This window comes from Danio aesculapii, chromosome 20 (assembly GCF_903798145.1).
Source record: "Danio aesculapii chromosome 20, fDanAes4.1, whole genome shotgun sequence".
Classification (NCBI taxonomy): Eukaryota; Metazoa; Chordata; class Actinopteri; order Cypriniformes; family Danionidae; genus Danio; species Danio aesculapii.
This window is the reverse complement of record NC_079454.1, coordinates 1,405,098-1,423,703: the sequence shown is the minus strand read 5'-3', so window position 1 is coordinate 1,423,703 and position 18,606 is coordinate 1,405,098. Positions and strand designations below refer to the sequence as shown.

The window sequence follows — 18,606 nt, the reverse complement described above, 5'->3', positions numbered from 1 at the left end:
ATGGGGTTAATTATTCAACATTTATACTCCTGACACTTCAGATGTGCATAACATTTTAAATCATTCAATCTCGGGTTGAGCCTGTACATTCAGCTATCTGTAAGTGTATTTATTATTTTATAGTGAGGACATTTGGCCACCTTTGTTTTCATTCACATTTTCATTATTAATAATGAGCTTGTGTCACTTTTCTCATTCATCCACTTGAGTAAAGTACTTTTACTGTAGTATAGCATAGTATAAAAGGGAAACAAACCATCCTACACACTATCAACACATGCTGTATGAAAATGTTATTATAAATGACGGTAAATATACTGTATGTTTCGGTCCTATGACCTTTATTAGACTCTAGGAAACGAAATATAGTTCAAAACACTACAGTATATACTATAAACTACTGTAGTATTCTTTAATACACGAGTGATACTCTCTCAGTACTCTTGAAGATATTTGAGCATGTTTAAATGTCTGAACGTTGTGTTGTGTCTCCTGTGTTTGTGTAGTGTGACAGTGCATCTCCAGCGCAGGACACTCACGGCAGCGACGGCTCTCTCCGCCGCACAGACAACATGTTTCTCACAGAGCCACGAGCAAACAAAAACTGCCACAAGAAAGTCAGAGACAGGGTATGTCATGATCTATACCAGTGTTTCCCATTCCTGTTCCTGGAGGCACACCAACAGTACATATTTTGGATGTCTCCATTATCTGACCCATTTATTTCAGGTGTTGGAGTCTCTTCTGATGTTATAAGTTGGTTCAGGTGTGTTTGATTAGGGAGAGGTTGAAAATGTGTACTGTTGGTGTGCCTTCAGGAACAGGGTTGGGAAACACTGATCTATACAATAATGTCAGATCAGCTGGGTATTACAGAACAGTCTGATATCTCACTGATGGTGTGTTGTTCAGCTGGCTCCGTCAGATGCCCTCATTCACAGACCAAATAAACAGAGCGATCCTAAGAAGAGTAAGACTGAGAGATCGTCTCCATCAGCCGCTCCTCCTCCTCCTCCTCCTCCTCATAACTACAAGGCGTATCAGCTCTACACTCTCTACAGAGGAAAAGACGGAAAGATCATGCAGGCGAGGAAACAAACCGCACCACATCTGACTGCTGTTAGAGCATGCTGTTACCCTCATTATTAAAGGGGCAGTTCACACACAAATCAACAGCTACTCCATTCATTCATTCATTCATTCATTTTCTTATCTATAAGCTTTTGACATTTAAAGGCTTAACTAGGTTAATTAGGTTAACTAGGCAGGTTAGGGTAATTAGGCAAGTTATTGTATAATGATGGTTTGTTCTGGAGACTATCAAAAAATAAATTAGCGTAAAGGGGCTAATAATATTGACCTTAAAATGGCTTTTAAAAAATTAAGAACTGCTTTTATTCTAGCCGAAATAAAACAAATAAGACTTTCTCCAGAAGAAAAAATATTATCAGACATACTGTGAAAATTTCCTGAATCTGATAAACATCATTTGGGAAATATTTAATAAAGAAAGCAAAATTCAAAGGGGGGCTAATAATTCTCATTTCAACTGTATCTGTCGTGGGTCAGGTTTGATCTGGGCGTCTCTGTCATGATCGTCGTCTGTTTAAGCTGTTGCCTCTTACAATCAGCGCTGGCCCGCACGCGTTACTCACCTGTTGCTCTTTTGATCTGATTCTCTCCTCTACATATACTAGCCCTTTCTTGAGGCTGATTATTGTGATTTCAGGTCAACCTACTCTGTGTCGTTCTTTTCACCATCGCTATTGTCAGTGTGGTAATCTTGTCTAGTCTAGTCCCGTTGAAGTTTCGTTCATAGTTTTCAAGAGTTCACACTTAGCTGATAATCAATAAAGCGTATTTGGCATGCTGTCCCGGGAGAGAGCCGTGAGCTTGTAATATCCTCGAGCCCGGGGCTCCCTCCCGTTAGAAGGGCGAGAAGGGAGTTCGAGCTCAGGTAGGTCTCGAGAACTCCCCTGCTTGTCGCCGCGTGAGAAGTGTAAACTAGGGTTGTTTGAATCCAGCCTCCACCTCCGCGCTCGCCAGCTCCAGCACCCGCTCTGCTACAGGGGTCCTGCTCTTTCAACCCTGTCCACTCTGCGTTCCCCATTGACAGCTAGCAGACGACAGCTGCTTTGGTGCACGTTGAACTTAATAAAACAGCATAATCAATTCTCCGTTTTCTGTCCAGCCTTGAAAATATCGCCCTGATTAGTTAGCGTCATATATCTTGTTTTTTTTTTTAATAACAGCTTCCGCCAGAAAAGAAAATGAATGGATGACCTCTGCTCAATGTCCTAAACATCATTAAGAATTAATGAAAAAAATAATATTAAATAAAAAGACTTTATTAATATTTACTAGAGTCTGTTTCTGTCATCAAACCCACGGCATATCCAGCATTCTCCTGATAAAGAGAGATCTCATGGCGTAAATGGAGAAGTATTTTACTGTATTTGTGACTGGTGTGTGTGTGTGTGTGTGTGTGTGTGTGTGTGCGTGCGTGTGTGTGTGTGTGTGTGTGTGTTATCTGCATTACAGGCTCCCCTGAACGGCTGCAGATGTGAGCCGCTCATCAGTAAGCTGGAGAATCAGCTGATGGCCACCAAAGAGGAGATGCAGTCGGAGATCCACACCGTACAAGAGCTCATGAACAGCAAGATCGGCCAGATGGACCGCAAGAGCAAACATCAGGTCAATATGCCATTCAGAAGAGTCACACAGTCGACTTTCACCATTTCTCAGTCCATTCAGCCGATCTCTGGGTCTGGCTGGAGCACTTTTAGCTTAGCTTAGCATAGATCATTGAATCGGATTAGACCGTTAGCATAACACTCAAAAATGACCAAAGAGTTTTGATAATTTTCCTATTTAAAGCTCGACTCTTGGACTCTCGTGTACTAAGACTGACAGATAATGAACAGTTGGTATTTTCCAAGCTGATATGGTTATAGGAACTAAACTCTCATTCTGGAGTAACAATCAAAGAATATTGTTTTTCATACAGCAGGATAGCAATGATATAACACTGTAGTTACAATATTACTGCCTGAAAATAGTTCTCAACTAGGTCACAGTCTGGTCAGTCTCTGCAACTCTCACATACTGTAGTTGCCAACTGAAGCTAAGCAGGGCTGAACCAGGATGGGAGACCACATGGGAAAACTAGGCTGCTGCTAGAGGTTGTGTCAGTGAGACCAGCAGGGGGCGCTCAACCTGTGGTCTGAGTGAGTCCTAATGCCCCAGTATAGTGAAGCTCAGTGAGTGCGGTCTTTAAACCGAAGTCCTGACTCTCTGTAATCTTTAAAACTCCCAGGACGTCCTTCGAAAAAGAGTAGCCCACGGGCCTCTGTCTATCATGGCTTCCTAACCATCCCCATATCATAATTGCCTTCATCACTCTGTCTCCTCTCCACCAATCCGCTGGTGTGTGGTCTAGTACAATATGACTGCCGTCACATCATCCAGCTGCACACTGGTGGTGGATGAGGAGACCCCCCCACCCCAAAAAAATGTCTAAAGCGCTGTAAATGACTCACTGAATCAAATAATCCATTCAGAGTAACGAAGCATTACTAATCGGATATATCAGCCTCTGAGCTCTTCGGAGTGACACACAATGAACACTTCGAGCATGATCCTTTGACCAGGGAGGTTGTTTGGTGTCACACACTGCACTCAATTCAGAAGGGCTCATCCCTATTCTCTAATGCCTTCAGCTGGATCGATCAGGGATATCCTGTAAACAACTCACTGATTTAAGTGAGGCTTTTAGAGTGACTCTCCAGCAAATGATTCACTGATTCAAGTGATCTGTTCAGAGTTAGTCTCCAGTAAATGATTCACTGATTCAGTTCATTAATTGGACCTCTGTTTATGTAATTATTTTAGAGAGTTAAAAAATTGGATGTTAAAAATGATCTTGCAATCTCGCCTCAACCCTGTATTAAAATGCTTGTGATGTGGTACTGTATTTATGACTTTGCAACTTGTAAATACAAGCTGAGTACTTTTTAAGTTTGCATAATTTTCATTTTTGTGTGAACTATCCCTTTAAACACACACACACACACACACACACCAAAAATCTGAAGATGGACAAATCTGTTAAACACAATAAGCAATTAAAAGTGCTGCTTTTTGCTGGTGTTGTTGTGCAGATCAGAGCTCTGGATAAGATGACATTAGAGCGAGTGTCTGCCGAGAGGATCGAGTGTTTACACCGCATCGACAAGAGAGCCGTGCAGGAGCGTCAGGAGGCCGAGAAACGACAGGTGAATTAACCAATACCTTAATAAACTCTCCAGTAAGTGATTCACCGATTCAAATGATCCATTCAGAGTGAGTCTTCAGTCAATGATTCACCCATTCAAATGACCTGTTCATATTTAGCATTAGTTTTATGGGGCCGAACTCATTCATTCATTCATTTTCGGCTTAGTCCCTTTATTAATCTGGGGTTGCCACAGCGGAATGAACTGCCAACCTATCCAGCACATGTTTTACGCAGTGGATGCCCTTCCAGCTGCAACCAATCACTGGGAAACATCCATACACTCTCATTCACACACATACACTACGGACAATTTAGCTTACCTAATTCACCTGTACTGCATGTCCTTGGACTATGGGGGAAACTGGAGCACCCGGAGGAAACCCACGCCAACACGGGGAGAACATAATTTTACAAAATCATTTCTTTAAAAATTTTTATAATTCTCAAATTAATTAAATTAAATGTAAAAGATATATAAATAATAATAATAATATTAATATTTAAAAAAAATCCAATCACACTATACCTGACAAAAGTCTTGTGGTGGATCTCAGTTTTGGAGCAACAAATAATAACTTTACTTCTAGTTGATCATTTGTAAAAGTGTCAGATATGTTAGTCTGGGTTTATATTCTGTCTCTGTTTGCAGGATATGTTAGTCTGGGTTTATATTCTGTCTCTGTTTGCAGGATATGTTAGTCTGGGTTTATATTCTGTCTCTGTGTGCAGGATATGTTAGCTTGGGTTTATATTCTGTCTCTGTGTGCAGGATATGTTAGTCTGGGTTTATATTCTGTCTCTGTTTGCAGGATATGTTAGTCTGGGTTTATATTCTGTGTCTGTTTGCAGGATATGTTAGTCTGGGTTTATATTCTGTCTCTGTTTGCAGGATATGTTAGTCTGGGTTTATATTCTGTCTCTGTTTGCAGGATATGTTAGTCTGGGTTTATATTCTGTCTCTGTTTGCAGGATAGGTTAGTCTGGGGTTTATATTCTGTCTCTGTTTGCAGGATAGGTTAGTCTGGGTTTATATTCTGTCTCTGTTTGCAGGATATGTTAGTCTGGGTTTATATTCCGTCTCTGTTTGCAGGATATGTTAGTCTGGGTTTATATTCCGTCTCTGTTTGCAGGATATGTTAGCCTGGGTTTATATTCTGTCTCTGTTTGCAGGATATGTTAGCTTGGGTTTATATTCTGTCTCTGTTTGCAGGATATGTTAGCTTGGGTTTATATTCTGTCTCTGTGTGCAGGATATGTTAGTCTGGGTTTATATTCTGTCTCTGTTTGCAGGATATGTTAGTCTGGGTTTATATTCTGTCTCTGTTTGCAGGATATGTTAGTCTGGGTTTATATTCTGTCTCTGTTTGCAGGATATGTTAGCCTGGGTTTATATTCTGTCTCTGTTTGCAGGATATGTTAGCCTGGGTTTATATTCTGTCTCTGTTTGCAGGATATGTTAGCCTGGGTTTATATTCTGTCTCTGTTTGCAGGATATGTTAGTCTGGGTTTATATTCTGTCTCTGTTTGCAGGATATGTTAGCCTGGGTTTATATTCTGTCTCTGTTTGCAGGATATGTTAGCCTGGGTTTATATTCTGTCTCTGTTTGCAGGATATGTTAGTCTGGGTTTATATTCTGTCTCTGTTTGCAGGATATGTTAGTCTGGGTTTATATTCTGTCTCTGTGTGCAGGATATGTTAGCTTGGGTTTATATTCTGTCTCTGTGTGCAGGATATGTTAGTCTGGGTTTATATTCTGTCTCTGTTTGCAGGATATGTTAGCCTGGGTTTATATTCTGTCTCTGTTTGCAGGATATGTTAGCCTGGGTTTATATTCTGTCTCTGTTTGCAGGATAGGTTAGCCTGGGTTTATATTCTGTCTCTGTTTGCAGGATAGGTTAGTCTGGGTTTATATTCTGTCTCTGTTTGCAGGATAGGTTAGTCTGGGTTTATATTCTGTCTCTGTTTGCAGGATATGTTAGTCTGGGTTTATATTCCGTCTCTGTTTGCAGGATATGTTAGTCTGGGTTTATATTCTGTCTCTGTTTGCAGGATATGTTAGCCTGGGTTTATATTCCGTCTCTGTTTGCAGGATATGTTAGCTTGGGTTTATATTCTGTCTCTGTTTGCAGGATATGTTAGCTTGGGTTTATATTCTGTCTCTGTGTGCAGGATATGTTAGTCTGGGTTTATATTCTGTGTCTGTTTGCAGGATATGTTAGCTTGGGTTTATATTCTGTCTCTGTGTGCAGGATATGTTAGTCTGGGTTATATTCTGTCTCTGTTTGCAGGATATGTTAGTCTGGGTATATATTCTGTCTCTGTTTGCAGGATATGTTAGTCTGGGTTTATATTCTGTCTCTGTTTGCAGGATATGTTAGTCTGGGTTTATATTCTGTCTCTGTTTGCAGGATATGTAAGCCTGGGTTTATATTCTGTCTCTGTTTGCAGGATATGTTAGCCTGGGTTTATATTCTGTCTCTGTTTGCAGGATATGTTAGCCTGGGTTTATATTCTGTCTCTGTTTGCAGGATATGTTAGTCTGGGTTTATATTCCGTCTCTGTTTGCAGGATATGTTAGCCTGGGTTTATATTCTGTCTCTGTTTGCAGGATATGTTAGCCTGGGTTTATATTCTGTCTCTGTTTGCAGGATAGGTTAGCCTGGGTTTATATTCTGTCTCTGTTTGCAGGATAGGTTAGCCTGGGTTTATATTCTGTCTCTGTTTGCAGGATAGGTTAGCCTGGGTTTATATTCTGTCTCTGTTTGCAGGATAGGTTAGTCTGGGTTTATATTCTGTCTCTGTTTGCAGGATAGGTTAGTCTGGGTTTATATTCTGTCTCTGTTTGCAGGATATGTTAGTCTGGGTTTATATTCCGTCTCTGTTTGCAGGATATGTTAGTCTGGGTTTATATTCTGTCTCTGTTTGCAGGATATGTTAGCCTGGGTTTATATTCCGTCTCTGTTTGCAGGATATGTTAGCTTGGGTTTATATTCTGTCTCTGTGTGCAGGATATGTTAGTCTGGGTTTATATTCTGTGTCTGTTTGCAGGATATGTTAGCTTGGGTTTATATTCTGTCTCTGTGTGCAGGATATGTTAGTCTGGGTTATATTCTGTCTCTGTTTGCAGGATATGTTAGTCTGGGTATATATTCTGTCTCTGTTTGCAGGATATGTTAGTCTGGGTTTATATTCTGTGTCTGTTTGCAGGATATGTTAGTCTGGGTTTATATTCTGTCTCTGTTTGCAGGATATGTAAGCCTGGGTTTATATTCTGTCTCTGCAGGATATGTTAGCCTGGGTTTATATTCTGTCTCTGTTTGCAGGATATGTTAGCCTGGGTTTATATTCTGTCTCTGTTTGCAGGATATGTTAGCCTGGGTTTATATTCTGTCTCTGTTTGCAGGATATGTTAGCCTGGGTTTATATTCTGTCTCTGTTTGCAGGAGATGTTAGCCTGGGTTTATATTCTGTCTCTGTTTGCAGGATATGTTAAACTGGGTTTATATTCCGTCTCTGTTTGCAGGATATGTTAGTCTGGGTTTATATTCCGTCTCTGTTTGCAGGATATGTTAGTCTGGGTTTATACTCTGTCTCTGTTTGCAGGATATGTTAGTCTGGGTTTATATTCCATCACTGTTTGCAGGATATGTTAGTCTGGGTTTATATTCCGTCTCTGTTTGCAGGATATGTTAGTCTGGGTTTATATTCTGTCTCTGTTTGCAGGATATGTTAGCCTGGGTTTATATTCTGTCTCTGTTCGCAGGATATGTTAGTCTGGGTTTATATTCTGTCTCTGTTTGCAGGATATGTTAGTCTGGGTTTATATTCTATCTCTGTTCGCAGGATATGTTAGTCTGGGTTTATATTCTGTCTCTGTTCGCAGGATATGTTAGTCTGGGTTTATATTCTGTCTCTGTTTGCAGGATATGTTAGTCTGGGTTTATATTCTGTCTCTGTTCGCAGGATATGTTAGTCTGGGTTTATATTCTATCTCTGTTTGCAGGATATGTTAGTCTGGGTTTATATTCTGTCTCTCTGCACACAGAAATCAGTGGTGAAGGATCTGAAGAACTGGTGTCTTTCTAAGATCCAGAGTTTGGAGACTCGTCTCTCCGGTGAGCGTGTCGACAGCAGGTTACAGCGCTCCTCGTCCCTCACAGACACACTGTCGGACTGCACCCCTGTCCTGGAGCCGTCCAGAGGAGTTCCGCACCCGTCTCCATCAGCAGAGCACACAGACACAGGAGAGACGGTCGCCGCCAGCTCCTGCGCTGAGGACACACCGGCCAGATACTACGTGATAGAGGTGGACGCATCAGCAGGTACAACACACTGATCACACACAGGAATTAACACACACACACAAACTTAACACACACCCATCACACACACACTGTACACACTAACACACATCACACACATATTGCACGCACACAAACACGCATCACACACACAAAAAAAACACAAAAATCACTTTCATGCACACACACATTACACACACACCCATCACACGCACACACACACAAAAACACAAATATACACACAAATCACATCACATGTGCATACAACACACACAGACGCATTGCACACACACAAACAAAACACACATCACACACACAAGAAAAACACACACATCACTTTCATACACACACACACACACACACACACACACACACTACACATTACACACAAACACACATCACACATAAAATACATGTCTTGCACACATCACACTCATATAAACACACACACACACCTCACATCTGTGAACACGCATCACTTCCACACACTATACAAACAAACACACATCACTTTCATGCACACACACATCACACCCAAAAAACACAAAAATCACACACACACACATACACCCATCTCAACACAGACAAAAATACACACACATATTATGTCACACATACCTCACACACAAAAAACACATATATCATGTCACACACCACACACACATCACACAAAAAAACACACACATAAACACCCATCTCACACACACACATATCATGTCACACACGCACAATTATAGAGCACACAGTTGAGCCAAACTGATGCTCTGGGTCGTCTCTCTCACACACACACACACACACACACACACACACACACACTTAATGCAGCATTAATGTTTTCCTATGTTAGTCTTCGTTGCTCATATAAATGTTATATAAGATAAATATTTGATGTACAGTCAGATCAAGTCAGATATACCAAACAGAACTTCTTCACCCTTAACATTTATTCCAAGTGTGTGTGTAATCCGTCTGCATCTGTTTGTTTGTTTACCTTCTTCATTACTTCTTATTAATGAGGGGTGTGAAAATACACATCAGTGATGTTAATATTTAAACAGATATTTCAAATCAAGAAATCTTTAAAGACGTTTTGCTGCAAATAATGCTAATATTTATTTGAGAAGGTTTTTAATTAGTTAATTTTACTGCGTAAGCATTCACTTTCAGACAGATAAAGTGATCAAATAAGCCTGACTCTTCTGTAGCGACCACCCAAATTCCAGTAAAGCTGGGACTATTTTTAAAATACAATAACACCAATAAAATGTCATTTGCTGATTATCTTTCACTTTTATTTAATGGACAAAGAAAAGATCTCCAGTGTTTTCAGTGAGCAGATGAGTTGTAGTGGTGGGCAAAGCGAGGCTTCATGAAACACTGAAACAGTTGAAGCAAATGTGTCGAAGCTTCGAAACGTTTCGAAACCCCACTCTACAGTGACACCTAGTGGTCATTTTTTTATGTATTGCACTGAAACAGCTTCAGCGAAGAACAGTTGAGCAGATTGAGGTATTAAAAACCCCACTTTGTAGGAATGAACCCTCAAGTGTTATAGTGGAGTGGTTAGGGTTCCTGACTACCATGTGGGGATTGTTGGTTCGAATTCAGGCTGATATAGCTGTTTTGAAGTGCTTTAATATCAGTTTGAGATTCTTTGTTCGTGCATCGTTCTGTTTCAACATTGGTCTGACATCCGAATAAGCACTTTGTGAATAAATATGGCTTGTTTTGGTCATAAAACAGGGCTGTTGATAGATCAGATACAGCTGTGGACAGAAGTTAACAAGAATTATTTATATTATTCATTAAATTTCCCATTTATTGTATTTTATTAACGTCTACCTAAACCAAACCATCACAGTACTGTAAAAATATTGATTATTGATTTAGATTTACAAAAATGATGCTAAATTGATGGTGTATCTGCAGATGTATCATATCTAGGCTACACCATAACAGTAACATGATTAAAATGCATAAAATCATGATTCTGGAGTATTTGTACAAGTCGGGATTCGAACCCAAAAGTCATTTGAAGCCTGTAACAACACGCACGAGGACGTTCCACTAGGCCATACGAGTCAAACTTATGCATGACCCTGTCAGTCAAATGCAGATTCTCCAGGTCTCGAAACGCTTCTGAACTGATCAATGCTTTGAATCGCTTTAGTCATGTGACCAGGTGTTTCGTAACACTTTAGTCACGTGACCTGGGTGTTTCGGTTAATGCTTCGGTGCAGTGTTTCGAAACACTTGTGCTTCAGGGTCTCGACACTGTGTCGAAACGTCAGTTTCACGTCAGCCATCCCTAATGAATACGCAGATTTGGATGTCCATGCCTGCAACACACTCCAAAAAAGCTGGAGTCATGATTAACAACGTTTATCAAAGTACAAAGGTTCCCTTTTAGTACAATATTTAATCATCAACCTTTATTTAGCCTCTGTCCCTATGTTTTGTTAGTGTGTTGCAGGCATCGAAATCAAAATCTGTTCATATTTCCAGAATATGATTCGTCTGCTGGCTGAAAACACTGGGGATCTTTTCTTTGTACCTTTGTCAATTAATTAAAAGATAATCAGCACATATTCTTGATTTTATTGCATTTTTAAAAAATCCTCCCAGCTTTTCTGGATTTTGTGTTGTGCATCGTCTACAGAGACTGACGGAAAAGGAGAAGTTGCTGTTTTCTAGGGTGATTTGGTTATAGGAACTAAACTCTTATTCCAGCGTAATAATCAAGGAACTCTGCTCCAGTACCATGACTGCAGCATCACAGGACCTGAAAATATTCCTCAAGTAGGTATCAGTGGTGCGTAATTTCATTGCTCCTGCTTCAGCCATGGTACTGCAGCAAAGTCCCTTGTTTGTTACGCCAGAATGAGGGTTTAGTTCCTATAACCATATCAGCCTAGAAAATACCAACTTTTCATTTTCTGTCAGTCTTAGTACATGATGAAACTACAGAAGAGTCAGGCTTTAAATAGGAAAATAATAGAAACTCTTTGGTCATTTTTGAATGATATGCTAATGGTCTAATCCGATTCCATGATCTATGCTAAGCTAAGCTAAAAGTGCTCCCGCCAGACTTTGAGATCAGCTAAATGAATTTAATAAATGTTAAAACTCGACTGTTTAGCTCTAGAGGAGCAGTATAATCAGCCTATTTTTTTAGTGGAGTTAAGACTAGAGCTTCTTAAGCGTTTCTCTGTGTTTTCAGACAAGCCCTCGTCCCAGAATCAGTCTGCGCCTCAGTCTCCTTGTATAGTGCGTCCTAAGCAGCGCTCGAGGGCCTGCAGTGACCCTCACCAGCTGCGGGACGAATCCGAGGAGCGGAGTGTGGAGCCCAGACCTGCAGCCGAGCACAGGACCATCAGGAGACACAGAGCCAAGGGCAAACCCAGCACTCAGAGCCTGACGCTACAGACCTGTCCTGCCTCTGCAGAGGGGGCGTTCGCACAAGAGCGGGACAACATGCACGCGCTGGAGGTCACGCAGTACTTCTTTGAGGCGGTGACCCTGCAGATGGAGCGCTGGTACGAGAGGAAGATCGAGGAGACGCGGCGGCAGGCCGACCACAGGGTGCAGGCTGACAGAGAGCTGCTGCTGGACCGAATACAACACCTGGAGGACGAGCTGCGCCTGCTCAGGATGAACACACATGATGGATAGACAAACACTGGAGGAAAGACTTCTGGAGGAAAGACCTCTGGAGGAAACCGTTCTGGAGGAAAGACTTCTGGAGGACACAGTTTTGGAGGAAAGACTTCTGGAGGACACAGTTTGGAGGAAAGACTTCTGGAGGAAAGACTTCTGTAGGAAAGACTTCTGGAGGAAAGACTTCTGGAGGAAAGACTTCTGGGGGAAAGACTTCTGGAGGACACAGTTTTGGAGGAAAGACTTCTGGAGGACACGGTTTTGGAGGAAAGACTTCTGGAGGACACAGTTTTGGAGGAAAGACTTCTGGGGGAAAGACTTCTGGAGGACACAGTTTTGGAGGAAAGGCTTCTGGAGGAAAGACTTCTGGGGGAAAGACTTCTGGAAGAAACCGTTCTGGAGGAAAGACTTCTGGAGAGCAGGTAACACAAAGACCACACTGTAGTGGACTTCAGAAGTCCACGTTTTATCTTGAGAGCAGACAGTAGGAGGGTCTGTGGTGTTTTCAAGCAGGATTCTTTTATTCAGGACTTGTGGTTGCTGGAGTCATCCAAATCTCTGAGGGAGAGTTGAGCCCGGCTCACACTGTGCCATTTTTAATAATCTAAACTACTGTAGCTTGTCAGACTGCCAGGATCTCACGATCTCCATGTACACTGTAGGACCTCAGTGAAGACGTGCCAAACACATGGACACACAACAAAACTTGACATGATCCATCCGTGACTTTTACTGTCCCGCATCCTGACATGATACCTCACGAGACACATTAACTGTAGTGGTCATTTTGCTCACAGTGTGCCTGGATGGTAAAGCCAGTAGTAAGCTGTTTTGACATGTCCCTATGGTGGTTTGAAGTTGCCGCATTAAGTCATCAGTTCCACCCTCCGCATGGATCTTGAATTGCTGGGGTGGGGGGGCGGTGGTGTTAATGTTGGAGATTAAGAGTGGGGGGGTTATTGGTTTCGAAATGTAGAAATGTTTGTAACACTGGCTTTCAGAGTGATTTTAAACACTGTGTATCAGTGATGTCATCATCAGACATCAGCCAATAGCATTCTTCTCTATTGATGAAGTAAACGTTTCTTTAAAAACGTTCAACACCATTCAGAACACAAACCAGCCGACTGATCTCTGTGCTCAATGTTTTGAGGTTGGCTTTGTGTGATGTTTAACGGCGCTGTGAAATTAACATGCCGTTTTTTTTTTTGGTTGTTAGTATCAGTATGTTAGTCTATAAGCTAGTGTGCTCCAAAACAGTGACAAGATTCACATCTAGAAGATATAAACATCCAAAGCTTGCAGTTTTCACTACCAACTAAATCAAGCATGTCCAAACTCTGCCCTGTCCTGCATAGTTTAGCTCCAACTTCCTCCAAGTATACCTAGAAAGAGCTTGATTAGCTGCTTCAGGTGTGTTTAATTTGGACTGGAACTAAAATATGCAGGACCCCTGGACCCCTGACCTAAATGAATCAGTTTTACTCATACTTCAGTTCCTCATTAAATCTTATGACCAATCAGATCTCTCTAGTGCAGGGATGGGCAAACTCGATCCTGGAGGGCCGGTGTCCCAGTTTTGCACCAACCCTAATCAAACACACCTGCTTGTAGCTTTCTAGTGATCTTGAAGACACTAATTAGGGTGTTCAGGTGTGTTTGATTAGTGTTGGAGCAAAACTCTGCAGGGACACCGGCCCTCGAGGATCGAGTTTGCCCATGCCTGCACTAGTGTGTAACATGCCCCGCCCCCTTGTTCTCATTTGCTGTTTATTTGATGCGCTTGAGCTCGACCACTCTCAGTCACTCAACACGCTATTGGCTGTTTTTTAAATGGGAGGAGCTACTTTATGCCCCGCCCTGTCAAAACTCAACTATACTGAGCTGTTGAGGGAGCACAAGCATAAATGACATTCTCTGCTGTGGTGTGAAAAGCACATCAGGGAATCGGTCGAGCCCTAAGAGCATCGCTTCATATAAAGATTCAATATTTACGTCAGTTTCTCAACCACGTTCCTGGAGGACCACCAGCACTGCATGTTTTGGATGTCTCCTTTGTCTGTTACACCCATTATAGGTCTTTCAGTCTCTGCTAATGAGCTGGTGATCTGAATCTGTTTGGTTAAGGAGACATGGAATATGTGCAGAGCTGGTGCTCCTTAATGAACATGGTTGAGAAACACTGCTTTACGCCACAGTTATTATCTAAAATACTTCAAATCTTAGTTGTTTTATTGAGAGCATGAAAATGTAATGTTTTGAAAACTCCTCAGTGCTGTTACTGTATCTAAATATGACAGAAACATGATGTATATCGTGTATCATGTGCTTCATTACAAAGTGACATTACTAATGATGCGTGACGCAGTGTTTTAGTCAATTTCATGGATCTGTGGGAACATCCTGATAATGTTTGCATGCAAAACCTGCATATATTTACTGTTAACATGATCAGAAGCGACCCAAAAACAGAAAAGTGATGGTCAGTATGATGTTTAAAGTGACGTCTTCACTAGTAATCGACTACATTCAAATGTTTGTCTGTCTTGACAGATGTTAACCACTAATATGTAATGAGCTGCTTGTTTGTTTGTGTAGACGTGCAACTACTAGGATGAGTGTTTACAGTCTGCAGCTGCTGCAAGGAGATCTTTATCGAGCGTCACGTTCAGCTGCTCTTCTAATTCATCTTTAATAAACTGTGTTGATGTAAATGTGGAAGAGAAAGCGCTGTGCTTCTGGCTTGACATTATTATATTTCTGACGGTCAGTAAAGGCCAGTGTTAGTGTCTGAAATATAAATGCTCTTGACTAGAGGAATCATAACAGTCAGACATGTTTTTGTTCTATATATAGATTATTAGCATATGCATGCATGTTTAATAAAGTCACCGTTCAGAACAGCAGGAGGACTAAACACACGTTTATATCTGCCTATTGTTATGACACAGTGTTATGAGACCTTCTTGCTGTGAGGTGACAGCACTACCTACTGCGCCACTGCGTCGCCCGTATCCTAAACATGTTGAAGAAATGAATGAGAGAGTAATAATGACACGCCTTAATGCCTTCCAGAGTTTCCCGCCAGAGGATGTGACATCACTCAGCGTAAGTCACATGCTTTAATATCAGCGCTGTATTGTTCTGCAACAAGGGCTTGACATGAACTTATGTGCTCTCCAGCCACTGTGGCTAGTCATTTTCCAACATTACTAGCCACTTGACATTTTTACTAGCCAAAATGGTTGTCGGGAAAATCTATTTGATATGCCTAAATTTGACTTTTGCATGATAAAAGCACTGTAGGTAAAAAGATTCATGAAATTTGACTTGTTTTAGGTCATTAAAAGATCTGACCATCAGATTATGATGTACATGTTAGCCTACACCAGCTGCTGTACAGTGGTCAACATCTGAAGTGGATCAAACCTTTGGTCAGTTTCGTCTTAAACAAAAATAACACCCATTCTGGTCTACGCAGGTGGAGATAACCATTTTCAAGGTGTAAAACAGCTGATGGAGTATACACTAACCTGCGCATTATTCAGACACTAGATGGCGCCAAACAGTCAAAAACACAAAGCTGACAGACTAAAACAGCTGATGGAGTATACACTTACCTGCGCATTATTCAGACACTAGATGGAGACAAACAGTCAAAAACACAAAGCTGACAGACACTAAAACAGCTGATGGAGTATACACTAACTGCTCAAGGTGATTCTCAGTTCCCGGATGAGTCTGTGTTATTCAGCATTTGTTATCTGGGAATAACACACATTGGAAAGTCACTACTGACCAATCAGAATCCAGTATTGCAGACAGCCGTGATAACCATCAATAACACTAGAAGTATTCATGCTTACCACATAAAACCACATCTGTGAATGTAATCAGACGCGGACACCAGGACGGGGCGTTAGACTGGATTTGTACTGAGAAGACGCAACTACACGTGGAGTCTATGTGAAGTGAGTTTGTTAAGCTGGATTTTATTAATAAACGTGTGCATAATAAATAAATACAGATGTGTTTCCTGATGGTAGTCTGGGTTTTCAGCAGTGTTTCAGCATCCGGCCAGAGCCAGAGATCTCCTCAACTCCTCCAGATGATTGTGCGCTTGACTGATCATCATGCGGATGGCATCCTGCACAGGGAAAACACCACATTTCACAAAACACCAGGACTAGCTGAAAATCTGAACGTGTGTGAGGTGTTCACCTGGTCTGTGTGGCTCTTGTTCCTCCTGAACTCGTCTCGGGCCCAGTCTCGCAGGTATATGCGGTCAGACTCGTGCGGGACCCTACGGATGGTGCGCTGTAGATCTCTGTACAAACACAGCACCTTCTGTCTCTGCAGAAACTGAACACAACACAACATGGGTTTAGTACAGCAGATGGACTGTAAATGACCACACACACAACATACATACGCATACAGTTGCAAGAAAACGTATGTGAACCCTTTGGGATTAAGAATAAACCCAGAAAGATCCAAAGCATAGAAGTGAATCAACAACAGAATAGCTTCAACAGATGAAATTACATCTTCTGGAGTGGCCCAGTCAGAGTCCAGATCTCAACCTGATTGAGATACTGTGGCATGACCTCAAAAGAGCGATTCACACCAGACATCTCAAAAATATTGCTGAACTGAAACAGTTTTGTAAAGTAAATCAACAACAGAATGGCTTCAACAGAAGAAACTACACCTTATGGAGTGGCCCAGTCAGAGTCCTGACCTCAACCCGATTGATTTACTGTGGCATGACCTCGCACCAGCCATCTCAAAAATATAAAAAAATTGGACAATAGAAGATTGGAGAAATGTTGCCTGTTCTGATGAGTCTCGAGTTCTGCTGCCACATTCGGAAGGTCGGGTCAGAATTTGGCCTCAACAACATGAAAGCATGGATCCATCCTGCCTTGTATCGACAGTTTCCTGAGTATTGTTGCTGAACATGTCCATCCCTTTATGAGCACAGTGTCTCCATCTTCTGATGGCTACTTCCAGCAGGATAAAGCACCATGTCATTAAGCACCAATCATCTCAGACTGGTTTCTTGAACATGACAATGAGTTCACTGTACTCAAATGGCCTCCACAGTCACCAGAGCTCAATCCAATAGAGCACCTTTGGGATGTGGTGGAACGGGAGATTGGCATCATGGATGTGCAGCCGACAAATCTGCAGCAACTGTGATGCTATCATGTTAATATGGAGCAAAATCTCTGAGGAATATTTCCAGTAGCTTGTTGAATCTCTGACACGAAGGATTAAGGCAGTTCTCGAAAAATGGGGTCCAACCTGGTACTAGTACGGTGTACCTAATAAAGTGGCCAGTAAGCAAATTACAGATCTGTGGATTTCAGAAATATAAAATGTCAAATACGCAACATGCATTTCAAAATATTCCAAAAAAACATGTTTACATCTTTCGACCCTTAGAAGTACAAATATGTACATATATGTTCAAATATATTAGATGTTATATAGCCACATATATGAACATATAAAATGATAGCTGATATATGGAAACCTGCATGTTTTTCTAATAGTTTAAAATATTTAAACATACATTTTTCTAATATTCTGGCATATTTGACATATTATTTATCTGAAATCCAAACATAAACCTGTAAGTCGTATATTTTCATATATATATGCATATAGCCTGTCAGATTTCTATATCTCTCAGCTGTTGTTCGTGCTGAATACGCGTGTCCCAGACAGCAGCCGTAGTGAAGCTCGGCTCGCTGTTGATCTACACTTGTTTTATCGCCAATGTGAAACACTTACAAGCGAAGATTTACCGTGACTTTACCTGTTTGAGACTCAGAGCCGCTGGTGGTAACCGGGACACCGCCATGTTCCTTCCTCTGCAGGAAAGCGATGGGAGAGAATTGTTGTGTAAAACTAGAGGGGCGTTTTTCCACTGTCCGACCTGATTGGCTCAATTCATAGTGACGGTTGGTTTAGGGGTGTGGTCGATCATGTTCATTGGATGCTTTAGAAACAACGCATCATTTTGGAAACACCCTCAAATTTAGAAACGCCCACTTTTGCTCTGTAGCGCGCAATTATGGGAGGAGTTCGCCGATCCAGTTTTCTTTTTCATCATCCGCATCTGACGAAGAGGTAGTCTGGAAGGGATACAGCTGCGGATAATCACATCAATATAGCATGATTTTTGTGAAACTGTACAACAATAATTAATATTTTGACATTACTGTGAGGGTTGTGTTTAGGGTTAGGATAGGGGTAAACGTTAATAAAATACAATTTAATAGGAAAGTTAATAAATAATATGAATAATACTCGGTATAAATACAGTTTTAACAATATAGAGATGATAGGATTAAGGGTTGAAG

General features: G+C 41.3%; 2 protein-coding genes across 2 annotated transcripts in view; one reads left to right on the top strand and one right to left on the bottom strand.

Moving 5' to 3' along the window:
* Positions 1–15,067, top strand: part of ankrd6b (ankyrin repeat domain 6b) — a 47,330-nt gene extending 32,263 nt beyond the window's left edge. The window contains exons 11-16 of the mRNA XM_056481211.1: positions 507–629; positions 913–1,086; positions 2,542–2,694; positions 4,161–4,274; positions 8,323–8,599; positions 11,799–15,067. Of these exons, the coding sequence (XP_056337186.1) occupies positions 507–629; positions 913–1,086; positions 2,542–2,694; positions 4,161–4,274; positions 8,323–8,599; positions 11,799–12,250 (1,293 nt within the window). The 3' untranslated portion in view covers positions 12,251–15,067. The remainder of the gene's footprint in view (positions 1–506; positions 630–912; positions 1,087–2,541; positions 2,695–4,160; positions 4,275–8,322; positions 8,600–11,798) is intronic.
* A 1,135-nt stretch (positions 15,068–16,202) lies between these two features.
* lyrm2 (LYR motif containing 2) lies at positions 16,203–18,163 on the bottom strand. Its single transcript, XM_056481636.1, has 3 exons — positions 18,060–18,163; positions 16,457–16,597; positions 16,203–16,382 (listed from the first exon to the last, which is right to left on the bottom strand). Exons 1-3 carry the CDS (start codon positions 18,102–18,104, stop codon positions 16,302–16,304), a joined length of 267 nt encoding a protein of 88 aa, XP_056337611.1. The 5' UTR covers positions 18,105–18,163; the 3' UTR covers positions 16,203–16,301.
* Positions 18,164–18,606: the final 443 nt, after the last annotated feature.